Source organism: Squalius cephalus (genome assembly GCF_949319135.1).
Source record: "Squalius cephalus genome assembly, chromosome: 14".
NCBI classification, from domain to species: Eukaryota; Metazoa; Chordata; class Actinopteri; order Cypriniformes; family Leuciscidae; genus Squalius; species Squalius cephalus.
The window spans coordinates 17,964,712-17,984,356 of record NC_137135.1 but is presented as its reverse complement, the minus strand read 5'-3'; the positions used below and the strand labels follow the sequence as shown (position 1 = coordinate 17,984,356).

The 19,645-nt window shown below is 38.4% G+C and overlaps 1 protein-coding gene across 9 annotated transcripts in view; it reads right to left on the bottom strand.

Moving 5' to 3' along the window:
- The window catches only part of mid2 (midline 2), a 102,718-nt gene that overhangs the window by 24,704 nt on the left and 58,369 nt on the right, over positions 1–19,645 (bottom strand). For 6 of the 9 annotated variants that reach the window (XR_013823497.1, XR_013823498.1, XR_013823501.1 and 3 more), the window contains exons 3-5: positions 11,117–11,182; positions 9,468–9,563; positions 2,466–2,573 (exon numbers count right to left, since the gene is read on the bottom strand). Coding sequence is in view for 1 of the 9 variants with exons in the window: in XM_079892552.1 (XP_079748678.1) it covers positions 2,466–2,573; positions 9,468–9,563; positions 11,117–11,182 (270 nt within the window). In the remaining 8 variants the exon portion in view is untranslated. The remainder of the gene's footprint in view (positions 1–2,465; positions 2,574–9,467; positions 9,564–11,116; positions 11,183–19,645) is intronic. The other 3 variants (XR_013823499.1, XR_013823500.1, XR_013823504.1) reach the window with 1 other exon arrangement.

Below are 19,645 nucleotides of genomic sequence, written 5' to 3'. Positions count from 1 at the left end.
TTTTAATAGTAGTGTATGAGAATATATTTTGGTTTGTGTCCGTCAAGATTCATTACAAAAATAAATTAATCAAATGTAATGTTGTGCATTTGATCTGCAAAGCATATATAATTCTCTAGATTTTCCAAAAATAGGCATTACTACATCCCATGCTTCGTATTGAATTAACAGAAAAAATAAAAGAATTTTAGCTATATAAAGCAATCGTATATATACCACTGCCACAATATGATATATTCAATAGCATGAAATAAGATTTTGCTCATACCGCCCACATTACCTGACCACAGATTCACTATGAATCAGCTTTTACTCATATAACCGCATGTTTCATGTGCGTATACATAATATTTTCTTTTGCGAGAGAATGAGAGACATTAGCTATGCTTCCTCAATAAGCCAGTTAAATCGGTTAAGCAGGATCTAGCCTATGTCACAGTGTAATTCAATAGAGGAATGAGATGTTTGACACGAAGGAATCATTTGAGGCATTCAGATAAATCAAGAAATTAGGAGAGAAGAAAACGTTGCTCTGTGCCGCAGTGGATTGCATTAGATCAAATCCGAATCTGACCGCATTTCTTAAAGACAGCTTCAAATGATTCGCTTTGATCAGATGGTTTACTGCCAAAAAGTTTCGGAATTTCAGGACGGCATTAAAGAAATTGGACTCCATCAGAAAAATAAATAGAAAATCATTCAAAAACAAACCAGTAACAAACCAGGCTGAACAGCTAAAGCCTTAGATCAAATCTTAATCTTTGCATCTGGGTTTATGATTCCAAAAGCCTCCTTAATACTAGAGTTACAGGCACTTTGTGCTGGAGCTGCATTACTGATGTTTGCAAAAGGCCAGACATAATCTCATGTTGCAGGCTGTGCATGTCAACTCGGGGCTGCCGCGCGAGAGTACATCACTGAAGGCCTTACGTAGACACTTCTGATGGAGATTACTGCATTTGTCTGGGACTCTCACATCACACTACCCTAAAACAGAGAAACACAGGCCTGTCTCGTTGCTCAAATCCCTACTTGATAAGAGTGTGAATTCAGGCTGTCAAGATGAAGTGCCTGTGTGCTGCATGCTCACTATCAAAAACAAAACACTACACACAGATGAACTGGAGCACGAAATCTGATTCTTCAGTTTTGGACGAAAGTATTCTCCCACTGTAAAGTAATATGCTTATGAAATATTTGTTCAAATTTATTTTACAGTACATTTATTTTTACTGCATATACTGTATATGCATATATATATATATACATACCATTTTCTTCATATACTTAATGCAAATGAACATACCATTGGTTACATTTCTCTTTATTTTGGCCCTTGTAAAGAAAAAAAATCTTTAGTTTAGCATTAGTTATATTCGTAAGTGTCTATTTTTTAGTGTCCCGGAGGAGAACAGTGCTGTCCAGTGTACTGGCCGGCTGTTTATGTTTTTGCTGGTGAAGATTATCGAGGCCCGGTTTCTGTTACACAAGGGAAGCTTCTTAAGTGATGCCACATGGCCAGGGTCCGCTTCAACCAGCCAAGCTTCCTGTCATAACTTCAACAATCCTGTTCAAGTAGCATCTTTACACTTCACTGCAACCTCACTCGACGGCCACCTCACTTTGGCCTGTGGACTTTCTGACAAGATCTCTACAGCCACAACTGATGTCCTCACAACCATATTATTACTCATCTGCACCAGCTTAACCTTAACACACGTTTAAAAAGGGGAAGTTTTTAATTCACACAGGGAAAATATGCTGTGATTTCCTCTGCTTTTTCTCCATCTTGTCATCAGACACATCACCAATCTCTCCGCACAGCGTAGGGTCCAACAGAGCCTGACAGTCTCTCTCTTGCTATAACAGGGGTAGTGACATGTTCTGAAAGATGTGTTAGAAATGTCAACTCTGTATTTGTGCGCCGTGTGACATATTGTCGAGAATCGAATTCAAATAGGTTTCTTTAAGTGAGTGAAGGCTTGAGCTCTGAAAATCTGTTTCTCTGCCATGTGTGTTTTAAAGGAAACATTCACCAAAAAATGAAGTCTGTCATCATTATTTACCCACTCTCAAGTCATTCCAAACCTGTATGACTTTCGTTCTTCTGTAGAAGATGTTTGGAGGAATGTTTCAGCTGTTTTTGTCCATACAATGAAAGTCAAAAGGGTACAAAACAACACTGTGCTCCCACTGACATTCATTATTTGGACAACAAACAAACAAATAAAAGAAAAAAACCACTGAAACATTTTTCAAAATACCTTCTTGAATGAGTGTAATTAAATTATGAAATTTCCATTTTTAGGTGAAAATGAAACAAGCTAAAAAGTTTTAGCTTCCACCTAAAAGCAAATCGAAAACCTTCTTAAATATGACCCAAGTGCGAGATACAAGTCTGACTTAAAATTACAATTCTGGTCACCCTAATATGTCTCGGTGGTGCAAATAGAGAGAAACTGTACCTTGGATTCTTTGATCTTGACAGCAATGACCTGTTTCCTCTGGCGAATTATCTCCACCAATTCATCACACTCCTCCACCAGCTTGGCTTCATGCATGGCTGTGTTCACCTGCAGATAAGAGCAAAGAGTTGCATAAAGAAATACAATGGCACTTAATCAGTCCACTGGAATAATTAAGTTTCCCCAGCGTCTCTGCTTCAGTTTATGCAAAATGTCCTGTCTGGAGTGATGTGGACCATGTCATTACGGAAAGGAGACATTTCAGACATTCCTTCCTCAGATCATCCCTGTAAGTAATTACACAAGGTAGTGATATCCCATCAAAAATCCATCACAGTACTACCCAATCCATACACAAAGATTATTATTCAAGATTGATCCACTTCATTTGTGTTTATCACACACGCACACATTTAAATAAACAGATAATAAAAAAAATAATTCACACCATTCTTTATTACTGTCATGGCTTCGATCCCATTTAAAATGATAATTTTCACAGGACAGCTCATATGTGCAGTCAATAAATTCATCAAATGTAGTAGGGATGAACCAATATTAACATTTTGGCCAATACCGATAACCGATAATTTCTTTATGTTTGAAAGCCGATAACCGATATATTGGCCGATAAATCTAAATCCAATGAGGGAATACATTTTTATGTCATTTCTGAGAGCCTGATTACAAAAATAAAAGTCTCACCATTAAAAGCCATGTCCCAAACACAGAATTAAAATGATGGTCTCACATTAATTTTATGTAGTCTTTATGACAGACTTGCTGCACATGTTGCACTGAACTGTATTTTCCTTTTTTTGAAGTGATTTCCATCATATTTCAAGCAATTCAAAACCATCATGGTGAACAGTGTGCATCTGAATTGTCTCATCTGAAGGAAATAATCCATTATTTATCGGCTTTGATATATCACACAAATTTTCTTATTAGGCCGATAACAATAACATTAAAAATGAACTGATATCATCCGATACCGATATGGTGGTTGATATATCGTGCATCCCTAAAACATATGCATCATTATAGTCAGAAAAATGCTAACTTTAAGTCAAAATGCCCAATTTAACACCCAGTCAGTCTATCCACAATGAAAGATTGGTATTTTGCACAAAGTTGAGCATTTACTATCTTTTAGATGATTCGCTGTCATCGATCCTTGGTACAATTCTATCGCTCAGCTGATCTAGAGAATAGAATAGAATAAAAAAAAAAAGCCAGAGGACACATATAGTTAGTCTGAAGCACAGCAACCATCCCTCCCTATCCACCACTATCTCTGCGCGTTCTGGCTCAGTGGACGAGTGCACTGATGGATGTCTCCTGCTGTTGATGTGTTCCTTATCAGACCTCTAAGCACGCTGTCCTTCCACTGGGGATTAAATACATCCCCATAGCTATTCTAGGGACTATAAAGGACTCTTCTGAGGTTGGTAGGGAAGTGATGCGTGACCCCACTTTACCGTGGCGCCCTCACCCTACTGGCCTGTTGTAAGTCAGCAAAGACCCTGAAGGCTGACTCGACTCGCACTTTGGCAGACACATGCTGACACCTATAAAGTGTGTCTACACGTTGTCTACGCATTTAGACTGGCCTGGACTGGATTAATGTTTATTGGACACTCAGGAAAGACTGTATCATTGTGGATTGGGGTCTAGTACCAAAAGAAAAAGAGAGTCTGCAATCCCTTACAAACACTTATGCTGAGTCTTAAAGGCAGTTTAACATGGATTTTATTTAAAAACCTAATATGTTGAAAATGTTGTTAAGTTGCAAATTCGTCCTGCTGAAGCAAGCTAGGGTATTCAAAACTACATTAGATTACTACATAAAAGTATATGCAACGTAAATGTAGTTTCGAATACCCTAGCTTGCTCCATCGGGACCATTTTGCCAACTTAACATACTGTAGTGCCTTTGTGACATTGTGCAATGTAGGCCACATAATAAACTAGACTTGCATATCCTGAAGGAAAACCAGTGCATGAAATGCTGAAAAAGTTTAGAAGTAATATGGTAGTTTGAAAAGTTACACATCTGAATCCAGACAAAGAAAGGGAAAGGTGGTGAGATGTAAAGTAAAACACAATATTGAGGGATAAATAAATGTGAGAAAGAAGACAAATAACAATTCAGTACACAGATATTATCATGATGTAATCTTTTTGGATAAATTGTAAATATGTATCAAGCAGTGTCAAAATGTAGATAAAAAATACATTAAATATCTACAATTATATATATAATGTCAGTGTCAGGCGGAAACCTCGCATCTCCATATTTCGTCCTTTTTTTATTTTTATAAATCAAGTAGTCACCCTTTACGTCTGTCTGTGGGTTTTGCAAATATTTAACCAATAAAAAGTATTAAAAAGAGCTTGTGACTAAACCTTGTAACCCTATTGGATCCTCATACTGCAGGTATTTGCAGACTTAATCCAGAATATTGTAGCTATTTTAGCAAATATCAATATCCTTGCTATACAAAAAAAAAAAAAAAAAAACTTCATCACTACTTTTAATCTTGTTATCCAGGATTCTTAAACCAAGATACATTTACCTGAGAAGAAAAACTGAGTTACACAATAATAAAACAAGACAAAATTGTCTACTGAGTAAGAAAACCATTTTTGCAGTATTTAATTCCACAAGCACAGGCTGAGGGGAATTTTTTTTTGTGTACATTTAACCGTAAAAATATTCAAGAATGCATGCACATATTTACTTAAGTTATTTTTGGATTAAGCCCAGATGATAATGTGCACTGCATGTAATGACTGCCACAAGACTCATTATTGACGAAGCTCATCAATTCCTGACCTTTATCTCTTCATATTGCCACATCCTTAATCTGCTAATCCACAGGGCGGGAAAGACACTGGCCGCTATAAAAAGGTTGTTAATGAGCTCCAGCGGTTCAGTTTGGGTACATAAACAATCTAAAGTGCTGTTGAACAGATGCCACTGAGCAGAGGTCTGTTTTTTTGTGGCAGCTCTGATTACTGTGTATCTTTCCCATATGCTGACAGATGGGGCAGGTCTGAGTGCTCTAAGTGCACGGCTGTACAAGGCGCTCCTATGGGGCTTGTCTCATCACCGGAGAGTCCAAGTGGCCCTGTTAAAAATGGATGAGGGAGAGGCATATGCATCACAGTGTGGCGGCCCTCACCACATTGCTGCACACATGTACACTCGGTGGAACAGCAACAAAACAAAGTGTCCCTTGCACCACAGGGCTAATAACCCACAGTGGCCCAGAGAGAGCACCTGAAATGTCAAGCAAGGGACTGATGGAGGCCAGGCTTCAAATCACCAAAGCTAAAATGGAAATTCCCAATTGAAAGTGCAAAGTTCCCCAGACACCTTCAGTCCCCTGACAGCATCCCTCATGAGTTATTTATACAGGGACTCTCTTAGGACATCTCCTAAAACACTTCGTCTAATGGAATTCATAGAAAACTTTGCCATATATGCTATGTTTCATATAACGCTTACAAAGACGGCTGTAAACATCACTGCAGATGTTCCTCTCATACAACACAAATGCCGAAGGGTCAATTTGATGTATTTTCATCTGGATAACATAATTTGTAGAGAGTTTGCATCTGCAATACATTGCATTCATTCACTGTTTAATGCTAGTTTAACTATACTCAAGCAGATGTTTTTGTGTGAATCTGCTTTGAGATTTTCTGATGTTAGCAGATGTTACCCTTAAAACAGAAAGTGATGCATTCCAGATGATGCCCTTGTTGACAGACATCTTATGGCCATACCCAGCTATATACTCTAGGGGAAAGTTACAGTATTCAAAGTAATGATGTGTTCAATACACATTGACTCAAGTCAAATTTTTATACAAGTTCAAACAGACAACTGAAAACTGCTTATGAGGCTGAATATGCTGCTTAACTTGAATGATCCACAGCAAAAACCAGACAGCTTCCTGCGTCTCTCATATGGGCTGTCCTGTGAAAATGATTGACAGGCAGAAAGCATCTCAAAGTCTTTTGGTTGGCTAATTTGGGCATTTTTTTTTATAATTACATAAATAATTTATAGCACATTCACATTATATTATCAGCATATGTGGCAAAATGTTAATTACCATGGAAGATAATTCTGATTTGTATGCTTTTTGGGTCTCAGTTTGGCCACAGTAATGCACTTACAATTGAAACTCAACTATAGCAGCATTACAAGGGATTTAAAGAAATAAACAGAAATAAATGGAACTTTTGTCATAATTTGACATTCTTTCTTCTGTGGAACACAAAAGAAGATATTTTGAAGAATGTTTCAAATGTCTTTGTTTGTACATTTAATGAAAGTCAATGGGATAAACAACAACAACAACAACAACAAAAATACAAATTTATCTTACTGATCTCCATTGTAAGGACATAAAACAACATTGATTTCTCATGATAGTTTCTTTTGAGTTCCACTGAAGAAAAAAAGTCAATTTTTTTTGTTAAAGCAGTTACATAAATCATTTAATCAAAATATTCATAATTTGAGAAGTAAAGGTGTTTAAATGGTCCTTTTTAAGGTATGGATAGAACTGAACTGACCTGAATATATTATGTACTTTATCATGACTACAAGAGTAAAGAGCAAAATAGCATAATTGAACTGGCTGCTTGAAAAGTAAAACTCTAGATGTTGCATTTTGATGCACATTTTCTGTTCATGTCAGTTCATATATAAATTCAAAGGAAGAACAAAGTTCACAGCTGAGGAATTTTGGGTCAAACCTTCAGCATTTAATCTCCAAGACATTTAATTTACAGTGTCCCTGAAATCTGCTTTAACATTATCACACCTCATTCAATCCTCAATAATTTACTGTGCCTTTCAAATAAACATGACACAGCAGGCCTGGCCGACTTCTGAAGATTGACAAGCTGTTCAATGATTATTCTTACAACAGCCAGGCCTGAATAATGGATCTAGACTTTAATAATTATGTAGAAAAATCACACGGAAGGCAGTTAAACCTTTTTTTGGATTGGTTTAACGGTTTTAAATCACCTTACATGTAGCTGGGGATTTACTGCAGAAAGCTGTTTTTAAATGCTTCAAACTGTTCAAACTCACTCAGCTGAGTTGTGATCTACATTGTTTGTGTGCTCAAAGCAGCCGGTGCTATGCACAGATTTTTTATGTGCGGTTCAGCTGAGGTCAGAGACGTGATACGCATGCAGTCCCCCTGGGTTTCAACAAGACGGATTCAGCTAATGAAGTAACAATGGCTTGTCACCTGCTTTCTTTTCTCAAACGGCAAGGACAACCATCCTGACAGAGTCATTAAAAAGGATGCTCACATTTGAATTTCCCTTGTGCCTGATGTCTTAGTGCTGATCTTGAGTCATATTTGGAGTAAGAACAACTTCCTCAGCCGATGTTCAAGGTGACATCAAGCAAAGGCCTAAATATATCCCTGGTGCCTTGTTTGTCTTGCATTTAATAAGCTTTGATTCGAAGATAAATACTAATTGACTTTCAAAAGAACCGTTTATCATGTGTGCTGATGTGTATGCATAAATATGCCACATCACTACCAAACAGTAGCTGCAAATATAGACTTTATGCACCAGAGAATAAGTGCGCAGCCTTTTTGTTGTGTTTGAACTTCCATTTTTGCTGTAGCTCTATATATTTCTATGACATCGCTGTCAAAGAGTAATTAGCTGGTGATGTGTATTTACTTATTGCAGAGTTAACGAAAGTTATCATGAGCATTGTAATGTTTGAAGCCGATGTCATAAGAAATGTCAGTAGACTGAGAAGATTTTAAAACGAGAGGTTGATTAAAAAATGACCTTCATGCTGTGGAAATACAAACTGGAAGACAGAACACAACGAGCGCAGCGCTGAAAAGGGGCGGGGCTATATAAAGAGTATAGAGGGAATGCGTTGACGTCACTTTCCCGCCGGAACACGCCCCCCCCAGCCGGACTGATTGGCAAAAGAGCCTGCAGCGTGACTGGATTTAAAAGGGGAAATTGAGTAAAACAAACAATTATCAGTTTAAACTAAAGATTGGACTCAATATAGTGTTCCTTACAACTTACCAAAGGTCCAGTCTGCCGTGCAAAGGCAAAAGACCATAACTTCGTTTTTGGTCGAAAATGAGTTATTGATATTTTTGGCACATTCAAGACCTCCTTTATCATGTGGATAAGTATCTTGAGTCAATTCCATTGTTTTTTTGAGAAAATAATGGGTTGTCTTAACAGTAACTTCCAACAGCCCATGATAAACAAAGGCAGAACACCGTAAAACCAGTTGCCGCTCTTTGGCTTCGTTTTGAAACGCACAAATTGTTTTACTGTTTGTTTTAATGTTCATTCAAATTGAAATCACGGTGTAGCCTGTGTACTTTGTACAGCTGCCATCAGTCCCTGTAACTTCTGATGTCCTCAGAGCTTTGTCCTGCACAAATATGGTCAGAACATTTAGTATGCTACAGTCTTGGAGGCTCTTCTAGCCTTTGGCTCAGCAGTTAAATTGAAAGAAAATTAATGTCAGTACAAGACTACAGGACAAGCCATGAAAAAAGCTGCTCATACAGGCGACTACTGGACTGTGAATAAAAAAAAAAAACATTCATTGATACCTGAAGAAAACCCACACAATCACATAAAACATTCATACAAACACAGAACCATATAACTGCAACAATCATCTAAATAATAACTTAACTATCAAATATACATTAATCTTAATGTATCTTGTTAATCTTAACATTTTGTAACTGCAACCCTGGAATAGCCTTGAATCTGAGAAGCATTTGGGCAAGAAATCAGAACCACGTTGTAACTAAAAATAAAATGTAAACTAATTTGTTTGTATAACTGTCAAAAACACATCTGCAGATGTGGGGAAAATAACTGAAGGTGGAATGAAATGAGTATGATGATGATAATGATGGTGATGTGAAGGATGAAGATTATAATGATACATTTGCCTGGACTCACCTCCACCTGTTGACAAATCTGGATGAGTTTGGCCATCTGGTTCTCCAGCTCACTGTTCCTCTTCACCAGATTGGTTAAGTTATTCTCAAGGGTTTGCTGTTGGAATGGCAGAGACATGGCACTTAGACAGAATGAATCACTCTTTCTGTCTGACATAGACAAGCTTTTTTCTTTTAATCCTATCAAGATATGATATACACTACAGTTCAAAAGTCTGGGGTATTTTTTTTTAAAGAAATGAATACTCGGCTTATTCACACATTAAATTGATGAAGTAATAAAAAGGAATGTCCCTGAGCAGCAAATCAACATATTATAATGATTTCTGAAGGATCATGTGACACTGAAAAATTTGATTTGCCATCACAGGAATGAATTACATTTTAAAATACATTAAAATAGAAAACAGTTATTTTAGATTGTAATAATATTTCACAATATCACTGTACAAGAATAAGTGTCTTTCAAAAACATTAAAAAGTCTTACAGACCCCACACTTTTGAATGGTATTGTATACAACATAATTGTAATCTAATAATTGTATGTCATTAAAGGGATTATAAAAAAAAAAGACAGAATATCCATGAACTATCCCTTTACTATAACATTGAATGCACACTTCCAAAATGCAGTGCTAGAAAACAGGCTTTTACATTTGGAATTGAAAACTGTATCAGATAATATATCTGCTCTCAAAGGATTTAAACTGCGTTTTTTGAGAGAGTCAGATCTGTCTTGTGCGGATGACAATGTTAGTGTAGGTGCGCATAGATAAATCATACAGAGTCCACAGAGATCCCACAAAGACAGATTAGATTCAAAACAAGCAACTAGCAGCAAATTAGTTCCACACCACGACCACTAATCGTCACTAACGAGAAACTGTGCGCGCTGGGCTGAGACTTTACACTGGGGGGGTAGTGTGTCCTAATTCATGAGCTCTGATATGTACTTTGTAGAAACAGGTTTGTAGCAATTCAAGTTTAATAAGAGGTTTGAGGTCAGAACTTGTGTGTTTGGGTCACTGTGAGATCGTTTCTTTAGCTCATGAAAAAGGGATGGTGAAGTACTGGCATGTCAAATATTGCACAGGAATGGGTTTTTACACTACATACATACGAAAGATTTATGAGGGTGTTGAAAATCATTGGTTCTGAATTGTGTGACATCACAATGGCGAGAGGTGAAGAACTATGTAATTAGATAAAAGAGTTGCACATGCTTCACTCAAACACAAGTTGGAAAGATAAAGATAAAGATAAAGAGCGACAACTCGAAGAGAACCACCCCACTATGCTACACGAGCAGCTGTACGAAGTGATGACCCCCACAGTGGGATAAATGGAGAGAAAGACATGATCACAGCGCTGAGATGAACAGCTGATATTAATGACATGAGAGGAAACAAAAAAAAGCCCAAACGGATTGAAAGGCAGGAGCGATGGGAACAACAACATCGGCAACATTGGCATACAAAAGCGAGAACAGAGCCCTTATGTTCTCTTGTTTTGTGTTGTTTGGCTATTCATGCTTATGTGATGCAGCCTGACCCTGTCCACCTGCACGCCCCGCACCCCCCATCTATGGTCTGAAACGCTGTCTTGCACACATCCAGTAAATAGATTGTAAAAGGCAGCCGGTGACTCACCGCGGCGCTTGTCTTTGATGCCTCCATAACCGCTTCAGAAACTCTGGCAGGGCTCACTTGAAAAGCCTATGAACACACACACATACACACAGAGCCTTACTGGTCTGGCCCACTGATGGACGGAAGTATTATTGCCACTGCTCTGTCCGACGACTGGTTTTCATCCTCTCTCGTGCTTTATCTCTCTTGCTCTGCAAGGTAAATGGGCTGGAAGCACCTCGGAGCAGGCGAGGGTGTCTATGTCAGACTGCCTATTCTCTGTTGCGCTGATAGCTTGCTTTACTCAGGGGCTTGTTGCGTCAGGCAGTCGCAGAGGTGCTTGTTTGCTTGGTGTGTCAGCATTTTAAAATTCAAACTCACCCGGCAAGGACAGATGGGGGTCATTAATTAAAGACTGAGGAGTCGAGGATGATTTATACATCAAAACCAAGTATCACCTCCCAGGAGACAGAAGACAAGCTGCCGGGGGTGTATGAGCTTGGAGCCCAAATGGAGCAATAGAGAGAGGGAGAGAGAGTGAGTGACTGAAAGCAAGAGGATGGAAATAAAATGAAGGATTGAAAGAAAAAAGAAACAAAGGAAGGAGGGATTGAAGAAAGAAAGAAATGAAGAAAATAAAAAAACAAGGAGGAAATTAACAAAGTAATAAAGGAAAGAATAAGAAAGAATGCAAAGGGAGGAAGGAATAATAGAAGGCAATGAAAGGAAGGACTGAAGGAAGTAGAGAAAGAAAGAAAGAAAGAAAGAAAGAAAGAAAGAAAGAAAGAAAGAAAGAAAGAAAGAAAGAAAAGGAATGAAGGACTAAAAGAAAAAACAAGGAAGAAATTAAAGAAAGGAAGGAAGGAACAATAGAAGAAAAGAATAAAATAAAAAAACAAGGAAGGTAGGTAAGAATGAAAGAAAGAAACAAGGAAGGTTAGAAAGAAAAAGACAGTAAGAAAAAGGAAGAAAGAAAAAATGAGGAAATTAACAAAGGAAGGAAGGAAGGAAGGAAGGAAGGAAGGAAGAAAGAAAGAAACAGAAGGAATGAAAGAAAAAAAAATAACAAAGGAAGGAAGGAATAGAAAGAATAGGAAGAAAGAATAAAAGAAAAAAACAAGGAAGGTTCGAAAGAAAGAAAGACAGAAAGAAAGAAAACAAGGAGGAAATTAACAAAGGAAAGAAGAAAATTATAAAAAATGCAAAGGGAAAGAGAAATAACAATATAAGGAAATTAAAGGAAAGACAAAAGAAAGTAGGGAAAGAGTAAAAGAAAGAAAGAAAGAAAGAAAGAAAGAAAGAAAGAAGGATTGAAGTAAATGAAGAAAGAAAGAAAGAAAGAAAGAAAGAAAGAAAGAAAGAAAGAAAGAAGGAATTAAGGACGGAAGAAAGGAAGGAAGGAAAGAAAAGAAAGTAGGAAGGACAAAAATAATTAAAACACCAAAAGAAAAAACAGGGAAAGAAAGAAAAAAAAGGAAAAAACAGAATGGAAGGGAAAGAAAAGAAAAGGAAAGAAAAAGAGAAAAAAAGACAGAAGGAAAGGAAATTATAGGAAAGGAAGGAAAGAATGAAAGAAGGAAGAGAGAGAGAGAGAGAGAGAGAGAGAGAGAGAGAGAGAGAGAGAGAGAGAGAGAGAGAGAGAGAGAGAGAGAGAGAGAGAGAGAGCGCAGTGGCACTGCAGTGGTCTCAGGACAGCACAGGCCTAGTGTGGTTTGGGCTGAACAAGTCTGGAGAACACTCATTAAAGCAGACACTAGACTTCAAACACACACAGAGCCATGCAAGAGGAACACAGACCAGAGACAGAATCTCACATGAACAAGTGCAGTGCTGCAGTACACAACACACACTGTGGAATAAAGCAATGAGTGCGTCACTTGCCATTATTAAACTGTAAATGCATGGGTAAGATGTCACCTAATAGATGTAAATGCATCCCACCTAATTTATTGTTTTCTATACCAGTTTACGATTGTGCAGCTGTGGTGCTTTTGAGTGACGATTCCTCATTTGTCCTTTATCTGTCCATGTTTGGGCCTAAATTATGATTCAAGTCGAGGTTCTAGTGCTAAAATTATTCTACAGTAGACTAATGCTTTTGTTTTAGGCAATAAGTGTTTATTTTAATTTCACATTTTTCTTGCTGTGGTGTCACACAAATACTAAAATGAACACTGAGGAAACACTGCTACCAGAAAATTTCGTATAAAAAAAATTAAAATCGGAAAGTTTTACACATGAACCCGTCTCTTCTTTTGTCAACAGGTGTGGTAAACTGGAACACATTTTCAGAGGCCTACAGAACTCCTTATCTAATCTCCTGTTGCATTCAATGCAGTTCTCTCTACAAAGACTGTGAAACCTGCAGGGGATGTGGACAGAGGGGAAAACTAGAGAAGAATTAGATTCTACTGTTTTTATGTGGCTGGGTGCACTTTCTGATATCTGATTTTCTATTGGATGTAATTCTGCAGCAGTAGCCCAGAACAGACAATATTAGTGCCAGAACATATTATATTGGGTTTTCATAAACCCTCATTGTGTTGCCTTTCAATTAAAATATTTTGTTATGGGTGTGCTTGTTGTTCATTTGTCTCAAAAGTATCATAAGATTTGTTTGTCAGCTGTGCATTTAGCTGTTCATTAGTGCTGTTGATATCAGTCAAAAATTTTAATCATCAGCAAATCAGGCATACATTAATACATCAAAAGATGTTTAAAATTATTTATTTAAAAAAATAAATAAATAGAAATAAAGCCCAATTCCAAAAGGATATATTAGTGCTTGCTCGAGGTGGGACGAATAATTGATAAAACAATACATTGCAATATGGTTTCTTGCAATACATTATCTGTACCTTGGCACTAATGCAGATTGCAGCTTGCTTTACTGTATACTAAAACAAGCATTTCGGTTCTTGAAAAGCTAGGAGTCAGTTTAATCAACTCTAGTATGTTCAGTTTATATTAAACTCGTGCAAGAGCGATTAAAAAGCATATGGAACTGTATGTTCTCTAATCGCTCTCGTGGTACTTTGATGTCATACATCGACCGGTCTGTGCAGCGCTGCTTTAAGTCGAACAAAACTTGAAGGGGCGTAACTTGAAGTGGGCGTAACTTGAAGAGACGTAACTTGAAGGGGGGCGTAACCTAAAGGGGCGTAACTTGAAGAGGCGTAACCTAAAGGGGCGTAACTTGAAGGGGCGTAACTTGAAGTGGGCGTAACTTGAAGGGGCGTAACTTGAAGTGGGCGTAACTTGAAGGGGCATAACTTGAAGGGGGGCGTAACTTAAAGGGGCGTAACTTGAAGGGGCGAAACTTGAAGTGGGCGTAACTTGAAGGGGCGTAACTTGAAGAGGCGTAACTTGAAGTGGGCGTAACTTGAAGGGGATGTAACAAAGGGGCGTAACTTGAAGTGGGCGTAACTTAAAGAGGCGTAACTTGAAGTGGGCGTAACTTGAAGGGGCGTAACTTGAAGTGGGTGTAAATTAAAGGGGCGTAACTTGAAGGGAATGTAACTTAAAGGGGCGTAACTTGAAGGGCGTAACTTGAAGTCTTGCAGGCTGCAGACAGATTCTATTGTACCAAGGACTTACTATCTAGGCTGCATTGTGGGGGGACTTTACTAACATTGACATTGCTGATACTGTAATGTCTTTTAAGCACCTGATTCACTAAAAGAATCAAACAACAGCTTGTTCGGAAAACAGCTCTCACACCAACCAAGTCGGAAAGCTCTAGTCCAAATGATTCTCAGTTTGACTAGAACTTGTTTTCAGATAAGAGATGATCCCAGATACAGGGGGAAGTGGAGATGTACAAGATATTTGCGGAGTTGCCGTTTGATGCTCGCACTGTAGGCGTTACACGCTATAACAGGCGTGCGCCGCGTCCATTAAGTTCTGGGTCAGAGCGACAACAACAACAAATCCTGAAACAGAATTACATCCTGAGGCGAGAAAACAAACTTCAAAGTGGGTGTGTTTAATTATTCCGTGATCCTCTCTTCTTGTGTTTTTTTGTTGTTGAGGGAACACAATGCGGAAACACAGCTACGACGCTAACAACGGGCGGTTGAGTGCGTGCATGTGTCAGCAACCAGAGCCTGCTGGGAAATGTCGCTCGCACCGGATAATATTCGGAACCAGCACTCTCTAGAGACTCGCAAACTCGCTCTAATGAGAAGCCACTGCTGTTTCTTCCCAGCCTTCGCTCTTCTAATTAATTAGACAGTCATTTAATTCTGTCTACATTACCCTTGTTTGAGGCTTGTCTGGGGAGTGCCATTAAGCTTTTAACGCAGTCGAATACACCCCCTTTCTCTCCATCAACAACAAAAAAATCAATCCCGTAATGCCGAGTTTAAAGCTTTGACCTCGTCAAACTGTCTAGCATGCCTTTGCTTTGAATCCAAATGAAATTGTACGGTGGAGTTCAGAGAGCTCAGGTGTTTTTTTCATGAGAACATCTCTTCCCTGACCTCACTTTTTCTAATAAGACAAGGGCAGGTGTACATCTACGTATTTCTCCGGGAACAGATCCGCAAGCCTGAAGATCACAGTTTCCCCCACACACTAACCGGCTTGAAGGTTAAAGGGACGAGTGTCAGGGGAATTACTTGCTCTCATGGGGAAGACGGATCCCTTGAGGGAAAATGTGTTTCACGCAAAACAACTTAAGAGGAACTCGTTCCAGTTAATTACACCCACCGAGGACATTAAAAGGAAAGGAATTGCTCAGTTAGACAATAATTAATTTTAATCAAAAAACAGAGCTTCTTTGAACGACGCAGCGGCGCCTCTGCTTGTCAGAGTTTGAGGGTACAGGGACACTTCAGCTTCTACCAAAAGACATTAGTGAGGTTAGTTAATCATATTTTAATTCAAGCAAACAAAATCAAGGCTGTGTGGGATTGAAGAATATATAATATTTAACGTTAAATATGTCATACTGTCTTAAAAGCCCTGCATAATTATGTGATGAGTGCAGTGTTTACTGTATGTAGTTCCTTTTAGGGGGGAAATACTGAACTTTTCTTTTATAAAATAGACCATGTCATTTCGACTACACCGAACATTGTTTCCTCCACATAATGTCTCATAAATGAAAATAACTTTTTGCTATACTTTATTCTTTTGAAAACATACAGTGGAATTATATTGACTCCATAAAGTGGTTATTTTTTCATTCTTCCGAGCTATTTTGTTCTTTCAGTTTAAAAAGCAAAATTGAACCAAGATCATGAAAAGTGAGGTATGCGTTAATTCAGAGTGGTGATTGGCAGCCGTGGCTGGAGAGTGTGTCTTCACCAATGGTTTCTAAGCTTTTCTACACATTATTAATGAGAATTAACTATTTTTATCCAATCACTGCGCTGTTGTCTCCCCTCTTCCTACCCTTGTACTTTACCACAGCTTTACACGCCACTTTCTTGAGTCTTTTTCAAATCTGAGGCGTGAACAACCAGTACTAAAACGGGGGTTTCATGACACTTGGTTTACACTTGGTATTAAGATGCGTTTTGATCGATCGGATCACAAGTAGACGACGGTGACACATTCCTGTTTACACCTGGTGTTTTAATCTGTCTTTTTTGTCCACTAAATAAGCTTGCACACCTTACATACAGAGTGTGTGAACATGAAAAGAGACGATGGAAAACGGAGAGCAGCAGCTTTGTTTCTGCTCTGAAAGCTGCAAGACCAAGCTGTGAGTGCATGTTAGAAAACAGGAATGGTGAGAGAACATTGTGCTTGGTACGTTTTTCATCTTCAAACCAAACTTGGGTCTCCAGCCGACAAGTTTAAATCCCGTTTGGCTAGCGCGCTTCCCATAATGTTTACGCATTAAGTCAGTAGGCGTAGAGTAGGTGGTCTTTTGTGGTTGATTGAATGCATTCGACCACATGAGCCGAACACACCACAAAATCAATCCGGTCCAATGCGTTTTCAACTACCTCTGGAAGTGGCTGAAAGTGGACAAGCACAAAACTTTTTTAGCTTCAGACTGTGAATCCATCAGTTGGAGGATATCAAACATGTTTGTTATTTTGAGCCTATTTCACTTTTCATGCATCTTCTTGTATTCGGTGTGTGAGATCCTCAGTTGTTCAGTGTATGATACCCAGATTTCCTCTCTAAACATTCACAAAGTCGGCAAGTGTGTGATGCCTAGTTTTTAAAAACTGTTCAGATTTACAAGTTGTAGAATATTCCAGCTTTTACTCTCTGATAAAATCATGTTACAGACCACTCACTTATCAAATAAACACCCGAGAGAGAAGGGAGTAAAACATGGGAGACATAGAGGTGGATGCTTTTTTGGGTGAAGTGCGTTTTTATTCTTAAAACTGGCAGAAAGAGAGGCTGACAAGGCCATTATCTCCTCTTACTGAATGTCTGGGAGGCTGATATTGGCGTCTGCTTGAAAGAGGAACATTGGGGTCACAGCTAATGGCCATTGTGGAGCAGGAACGAGCTCTGGGTCATTGCAGTAGAGGTCACAGCATAAAAAAAGACATGCAAAGCTGATGAAACTACATGATAACAATGCACGGCAGAGGCTGTTACACAAAAAGCCTAAGCCCTCGAGAGGATCCAGAGGTCTCAGATGCAAAATAAAGCTTGCGATTTATTTATAGCCACAAAACTTCTGAGACTCTTTTGCTCTTTTGGAAAGATACCGTCTCCTCCATTTGACTTTGAACTGTATCCGAACTCAACCCCGCACGCTCCATGTAATCATAAGCTGAAGACAACTTTCAGCCTGACATCCGTCTTTGACAGGCAGCGTAACAAATGGTTTATTCAGAAAAATTAATTTGCAGAAACAAGCCTTGGTTCATCTGCCAATGAGTTACGTGCTATCAATTTGGACAAGCATGAACACTGACTTACGTGGCATGTCTGCTAAATGGCTTTACATTTCATTTATGTAACAATTAACTGCTGTAGATTTTCCCGGGATTCTAATAACATGGTGATTCACTTTCTTTGGAACACCGTGCTTGCTAGTGACGAATCAAGCAGTCCGATTGGCCTCAGGGTTCAGGTTTGTCTCGTTCTTCAGTTTGAAAAATCACTTGGGTTCTGAAGCCCAAAACATTTGGCTGTAGTTTGGTAAAGCGTACACAAGTGTGCACAGGTGTACAGCTTATATCACCACCCAGGAATGCCGTACACTGCCTCCAGACTCTCATTAGGCTGTGAAAACTGGTGTTATGAATTCAAGGTGAAAGAGGGTGGGTACATAGCAGAGGTGGAGAGAAAGAGAGCACTGTTGTGCATTCGACAACATGAAATTATTCCAGCTGCACTCAGGGAACAACAACAAATCTACAATTGCCGCTTACAATGTACACCCTAGAGATATTGTGAATGCCGTAAATCATTTGACGGGGCTTCAAATGAAAACTAAATTAGCTAAAGCATTACTGCCGTGCAAAGGCAAAAGACCTGCCTTCAGTGCCGCCCTAAACACGGTCAGGCCAACACTGGACTAATATATCTATGGAGGTATTTTGTCATGTCTAATGTACTAATAATGCCATCAGAATGCAACCAAAGCACAGGGTAGCAATAAGTAGATGGCTATAAGTAATTGTAAATTATACAAAATAAATGCCATGATCACTAGGTTTTATACAGGTGTCAGGCCTACTATAATGATTTTGTTAATGGTGATCAGTAACCAAATATTGATAATGCGGAAGTTACTGCCTTTTGCCTTGGCATGACTTCTCACTTTTTGCTGACAATACAAAGGCAGAGTACAGTAACTTTAAAATAGTGGTCAAAAGTCAAGTTTGAGCTCCAGACTTTTTTATGTAGATCATTTTCATTACTAAAACATCTAATTGCCAGGTTTCCAGTGTCCTACCTATAATTAATTTGGTGGGACAACTAAAAATCTTCATTTTTCTCAGTTCCACACTCTAGCGAGTTAAGGTCTTTGGCCTTTGTAGGGCAGATTAGCCACCCACAAATCAATTAAGGCGAGACACTACAGGTGAATTTTAAAATAATAGATATCACCATGAAACTTCCTCAGTTGATTACTTACACAAGTATATACAAAAAATGTATTACAAGTTTTAGAAATTTGTATGTTTAATTATGCAAATTAGGCATTATCTCATTAAATATACACGATTTTGCATATATTTTCGGTAGATAGATCTGAACATATGATAAAGCCAGATGCAAATTTTTTTTTTCATTTTGTTTACACACAAGATGAAAATAAAAACTCAGAGGGATTTCAGGATATATGCTTTCATTACCTAGGAAATCAAAATATACTGTCCATACTCTCCATAGCCATAAAAAATAGATTTTCGCCATATTTTTTTAATTAAAATGTCACATAAATCAGGCCAGGAATGATTTACTAACAAGTCCCTCTGAAATATCTTCAGAATACTGCTAAGTGTATAACTGGAAAGTTTGGTGTACATAGGTGCTACATAGGCTGAGATGTTTCTACTGGAGAATGACAAAAAACTCATTTTGAGAAAACGGCAGTTAAAGATTTAAATAGCTCTAAATGAG